The sequence below is a fragment of the Pteropus alecto genome, unplaced genomic scaffold, assembly GCF_000325575.1.
Source record: "Pteropus alecto unplaced genomic scaffold, ASM32557v1 scaffold7, whole genome shotgun sequence".
In the NCBI taxonomy this organism is placed as follows: Eukaryota; Metazoa; Chordata; class Mammalia; order Chiroptera; family Pteropodidae; genus Pteropus; species Pteropus alecto.
This window is the reverse complement of record NW_006494614.1, coordinates 44,218,215-44,224,229: the sequence shown is the minus strand read 5'-3', so window position 1 is coordinate 44,224,229 and position 6,015 is coordinate 44,218,215. Positions and strand designations below refer to the sequence as shown.

At 45.2% G+C, this 6,015-nt stretch overlaps 1 protein-coding gene across 4 annotated transcripts in view; it reads right to left on the bottom strand.

Moving 5' to 3' along the window:
• The window catches only part of KIF6 (kinesin family member 6), a 369,189-nt gene that overhangs the window by 24,564 nt on the left and 338,610 nt on the right, over nt 1-6,015 (bottom strand). For all 4 annotated transcript variants that reach the window (XM_006926847.3, XM_025042753.1, XM_025042754.1 and 1 more), the window contains 2 exons: nt 3,876-3,960; nt 2,045-2,180 (listed from right to left, as the gene is read on the bottom strand). In XM_006926847.3, coding sequence (XP_006926909.2) covers nt 2,045-2,180; nt 3,876-3,960 — 221 coding nt within the window. The remainder of the gene's footprint in view (nt 1-2,044; nt 2,181-3,875; nt 3,961-6,015) is intronic.

Sequence of the window (6,015 nt, the reverse complement as noted above, 5' to 3'; positions counted from 1 at the left end):
TCTGCCACGGTGCCTGGAACCTTGCGTATTTCACACAGGGCTCGTGGATAAGGCTTCAACTGTAGCTTCTGTGAGTCTTGGCAGAATGCCCTATGATTTTCCCAGAACACGAGAGTATAGAGGATTATGAGTAGCTGCTACAAGACTATTTCCCATCTGTCTCCCTGTCTCCCCAAGATACTGATATGGGACAGTTTCTTATTGCCTCTCATGTTCTGATGAGGTTTAAGGATTTCTGCCTCGCTTCACTCAGAATATATCTGCAGACTGTAAAACCACTCAGCATAAGCATAGAATTGGCTTTTCAGGAACAGGATGCCCCATCATCCCTGTTGCACTCATCTGGTCCCTTTTGTTTCAGCGATACCCTGTGGGACAGAGGACACACGGAGCTGAAACCTTTGGCTGCTCTGGCTTTCACTGTCTATGTAAGTCATAAACTGTCTGACTCTGTCAGCCTTGCCCAGACATTTCCTGAATCACATGGGATGTCCCTCATCTACTATTCAGGGACTGAAATCCCTTGGGTCCTGGCAGTGGCTGACGCCTCACTCACCAACGACCTCACTAGGAAGGGCTCTTAACTGGAGAACAGACAGGACCTAGGGGTGCTGTGAATGTGGATGGGAACCAATCATATCTTGATTTTTCCTGACTTCTACCTGAAATTTAGCATTTCTTTTAATGCTAACTGTAGACAGCAAACCACAGTTGTATTAGCAGTACCAGTGACTTTGTCATCAGTAGAAATCACAGACATTTCATATTACATTACAGATGCAGAAATCTTGAACTAGTGTGTTCATCATTACTTTGAAATTATGGTAAAAATTGAGCCCACCCCTTATTAATTTATAATTGATAAGATTAATTAATGAATTAGTAAAGTGGTACACGTATTATTATGCCATATTGTTTTAAAAATATTTTGAGAATTGTATTTCAATCTTAGTGGTTTTCTTTGTAATCTTATGTATTTAATTTTATCTAAATACTCTCCCCTATTGTCTGGTCATGTGGCTACTTGGCAACATATTTGTTACTGCTGCCTTACTTTCTGGGGGCAAATATCTTCTTTGGCTCTCAGCTTCCTTGTCCTTAAAATGAAGGGATCAGCTTGTCAGATCATTTCTAAGGGTTCTGCCAGCCATGTAAGTGACATGAGCATGTGCATTTCATCATTTCAATGTATCACAGCTGAGGAATTACATGAGGACAATCAGAATCAGGGGTTTGTACTGACATTTCTAAATGGGTTTTTTTTTCCACCTTCATTATAGTATAAAGAACTTTTAGGAATTTGTCTAGAAAATATGCAAAAGTTTATCTACAAATATGTCCTAAACATTAAATGATAGATTAAATAGATTAAAATAAGTCCCTATGATGGAACAGTGACAGCCATTAGAATGATGGTGAAGGAATAATAACATGGAAGAGTAGTCACGCTATACAATTAAATGTAAAAGCCATTTGTGATAACTGAAGACCAAAATGATTCAATTTTTATGAAATCATATAAATGTATATACATAGAAAAAAGATAAAATAATAGAACCCAACCTGATAATATTGGTTATCCTTAAGCGGTGGGATTATGCTGATTTTTATTCCTTTGTTTTTTTCCCTATATTTTCTAAAATTTCTCTCTCTCAACATATACATACATATAGTATATACGTAATATATATAACTGTAGTATGAAAATAATAATGTTGTCAATATGATATCACGGGAGAATATTACACAGAGCAACAGTGAAAAATCCATTGGCTTTGGGAGCTGCCCCTTCTATCTCCCACCTTTCTATGTGACAGGTACCAGAGCAAGGGAGCAATGAGCTGCTGACCCTTCGCATTCCTTGTCAGTCAGATAAGTGCTTGCTTCGTGAGCCAGGAGCTGAGAGTTGAAGCTCCCACTCTTCTTCCTCTGGCAGCTCCATGGAGCATGTGTGCCTGGCCCCCCGTAGCTGCCCTGACGTTCCCCAGGCCACAGGAGGAGGACGAAATCTAGGGTAGCAAGGGGCACGGCCGGCCACCCATACCTGCAGGCTGGTGGCCTCCTCTGCCCACCAGGCTTCAAACTCTTTCTGCAGCTTCACCTTGGCTTTGTCCATGAGCAGCTGCAAGTGCTCAATCTCCACCTTCAGGGCCTTCAGGTGTGTGAACATTGTTTTATACCTACAGTAGAATCAGGGAAGAATCTGAAAGTCACTGGTGGGGAGGGACTGTCGATGGCAGGGACTGTGCCTCAGAGGCCTGACAGTGCTGCATTAGTAACAGGGACTGGGTGCTATGGTTGCCCACTGAGGCCAGAGTATGGAGCCAGGGTTTCAGTCCATCACAGAGAAGCAGAGTCAGGCGTTTTCATCCAGTAGGCTCATGTGTGAGACGGACAACCGCTCTCCAAGGATGATAACTACCATCATTGAGCCCATCCTAAGGGGTAGGCATTGTTCTAGGCTCTGCACATATATACAGTCCTTTCATCCTCTTCACAACCCTATGAAGAAGAAACTCTCATTATCCTCTCCACTTTACAGATTTGGAACCTCAGGCACGGCGAGGTTAAGTAACTTGCTCTATGGCACAGAGCTAATAAACAGAGGAGCCAGGATGGGAACCAGGCTATCTGATTCTAGGACTACAGTCCTAACTACCTGAGCATCTGGTGGTTCATCTTTGTTCTGAGGACCAAAGGTTACAATACAGTGGTTAGTGCATAGCCAAACTGCAAAGGCAACTCGACTTCTGAGATGACCCTGAAGTTGGAAATATGGACCAAGGGGACAAGATGGGGTGGAGTAAAGACACAGAAGAGTGAAGTGGAAAGGAACTGAGAAAAGTAGATAGAGTGAAGGAGAAAGAGGACAACTGGGGTGTCAGCCCAGCGGGTGGAGAGCAACGGTGCCTGTGCAGGAGGGCAGCACAAGGCCTTCTGGAAGGAGGATTCTGGCAGGAAAAAACACAGCACACAGTTATCAGGAGTGAACTGGAGACCAGCTGCATGGGGCTTTGTTCTCTCCAAGTCTCAGATGGCAGAGCATGTGCGTATATGTCTGTCTGTGTGTGTGTGTGTGTGTGTGTGTGTGTGTGTGTGTGTGTGTGTGTGTGTTGGGGGGCAGGGTGATGGAATTTGCTTAGGGTGCATGCCTAGCCAGCCCAGAGGTGGCATGTGTCGTAATGACATCATCAGCACTTTGAGGGCAAGAAGGTTACTTCTTTGGTCTCCCCAAAATTTCTCCATGGCATAGAGCAGAGAGCAACTGTTTGTTGAATGCATACATGAACGAATTAACTAAGAAGCTTGACTGGAGTGCCAAACGAGATTCTGTGACCATGCTGTATATCAGTAATGGCCACATGTCTGTCTATGCTTGAGGTTCTTTACTCTGTAACTGACATCTTTTGGGGACCCTAAATGGCCACATGAGGGTGTGATGGTCTCAGGACGCCTTAACAGATAAAGAGAGGAGGGAAGCTGGTAAAGCCGCCGGCTGGAGGAAGGCCTCCGTGGTCATGTTTCTTAACTCCCCTAGATGGCAGCAGTAGACAAATAAGACTAGTTGCTTCCTGAGCTGCAGCCTGGGATCTCAGGCTGGGGAGGGTGCCAAGAGGAAACAGCACCTGCTGATTCGTGAGTCTGAGCTCCCGGCCTGGCTTGGCCTTCTGCTCCCTATTCCAACCTCACACTGCCCAGGGTTCCTGCATCACATCTGCTTGCTCTAAGGCAGCACCTCCTCCAGCTGTTTTAGGACTCAGCTGCTGGACCCACTTCCCAGAGAAGTGCCAAGCCTGAGTGGAGGCATGGCCCTGGGCCGCTCCAAGCCATCCTTGAGAGCCCTCTGAGGTTGGGCAAGTGAAAAGAAAGGATACCTTTTCTTTTCTTCCTCCAGTTGTGATCGCAGCTTCTCTTCCTGCAGGTCTGGCACCGAGGGCACGGCCATGTTTTCTGAGATACCTGGAGGAGGGAGATACTGGTGGTTTATTCCAATGAAGAAGAAAGGCAAAAGGAGAAGTGTGATATTTAGGGCAGATGACACAGTCAAAGCGCATCCCAAGAAGAAAGAGGACTCTGTGGGATTCTCTGGGGCCTTTGGATAGAAACCTGCTTCAGCCTCTGCCTCTGGATGGCAACCTTTGCTTGGATGAAAGCCCCTGAGGAAGCTTCAGTGATTCTGCTCCATCAGCTGTCCCTCCCCCTGCCCAACACCTGTCGCTGAAAGAGAATTCTTCCTTACATCACTGCTAATGCTTTTACTATTGAATTCACTCATTTCCTTTGGAGTCCCCAAGGAAGATGAAATATAGCATTTCCCCATCCTCTGATACAAACTAAGAAGACATCATTACACCATTTCACATCTTTCTTTGCCCAGCTGAGGTGCAGAATTCTCTAGCCTCAAATCATGTTTACTATTTTTGACTTCCCTCTAAAGCAGTGGTTCCCAGGCCTGATTAACTCAAGCAGTGCTAATATGCAACCAGAGCTGAGACCCACACTCGGATGCCCTGCCTATAAAGATGGGGAGACAGGACCGTGGAAAGGCTTTGGCGACAGCTGTGTTCCCATGCATGCCGACCGCTGCCGTTGGTCGCCTGGCTGCCTGCTCTGGTTGGTGTGTTCACCTGGAGCCCATCCTTCCCTAGCCCTGTGGGTGGCGTCTGTTCATCCTCCCGAGTCCCTTTGTGACTGCACTGTGTTTTTTAGCCTCATAGAAGGCAACTTAAAAGTCACACAGCCCTGCTTTTTCTCCATGTAGGGGAGAATCTACTATGGGCAGGTACTTTCTTGACGTGATCAGACTTAATCCTTCTAGTACTCATCTGGGGTGTTATTGTTCCCGCTTTATAGATAAGGGCATTGAGGGTCAAAGGGGTTAACCTGCCCAAGACCACATGGCTAACTTCAAAAATCTCGATCCAAATCTGGGTTTGTTTGGTTGCAAGGGCCTTGGGTTCAGAAATACTTTCAATAATATTTCTGACAGATGGTCATCTGCTTTCTGCCCAAATACTCCCAGTGGTGTGGTGCTCACCACTTCACACGTTTCATTGTGGGCAGCTCTGTTTCCTCTTACTTAGCTGAGATCTACCCCACTAGCATCCTTTCACCTCTGCTTTGGATCTTTGGAGTAGTATAGCGTGTCCTCCTTAATTTGATGCTTCTTTAAATATCTTAACAGCAACAACAACAACCACCACCACAAAATACCATATTTGTCTGGAGCTTTATTCTCAGGCTGACTTTGCCCAATTCCCTCTCTAAGGCCTCAGTGACACTGTTACTGTCTAACTGCTCTTAAGTATAGAGACTAAATCTGGACATAATGCTCCAGATAGGTCTGAGAGGGACAGGGTAGAGAAGTGCTCTCTTAGCTGTTAAAAATTTATGCTATTTATTACTGTAGCTGGTGAATCACTAACAATGTCCCTTTATTGAGTGCCTTCTATATCCCAGGTTCTGCCAAGTTCTACTAGGCACCGGGCTAGGTGCCCTACTCACCTTATTGCCAATTCTCAAAATAACCCAGCAAGTATGGCATTGCCACATCATTTCAGTTAGATTCTGAGGCTCGGAGAGCTCTGTGAATAACCCAACGTCACATAGGTGATAAGTGGCAGAGCTGGGATTTGAACCCAGTTTTTTTCCTGCTTCCAAAGAGCTAAATATTTATACCAGGCAGCGCCCCACCCCCCTTTTTGTTTTTTCAGCAGCTTTGTCGTTGTCATGGCCATGTCAGTTTGTCATCGGCCACTATTAAGCTTGAGATCAGTTTAAACACTTTCGTATTTTTATGAGTAGTTGTCAAAAACACATCCTATTTCAGTGTGATTGTCTTCTTGATCCCAAATGCAACACTTCCCATTTATTGGGAGTTTAGCTGGTCGGGAGGTCCTTATTCTGTCATACCTTTATTCTTTTCCCTTTGGTTGCTTTTTATGTCATTATCTAACCCATTGATAAATTCACTAAGTGAATTAGGATTCTGTCCTTTATTTTCCCTGCTACTCT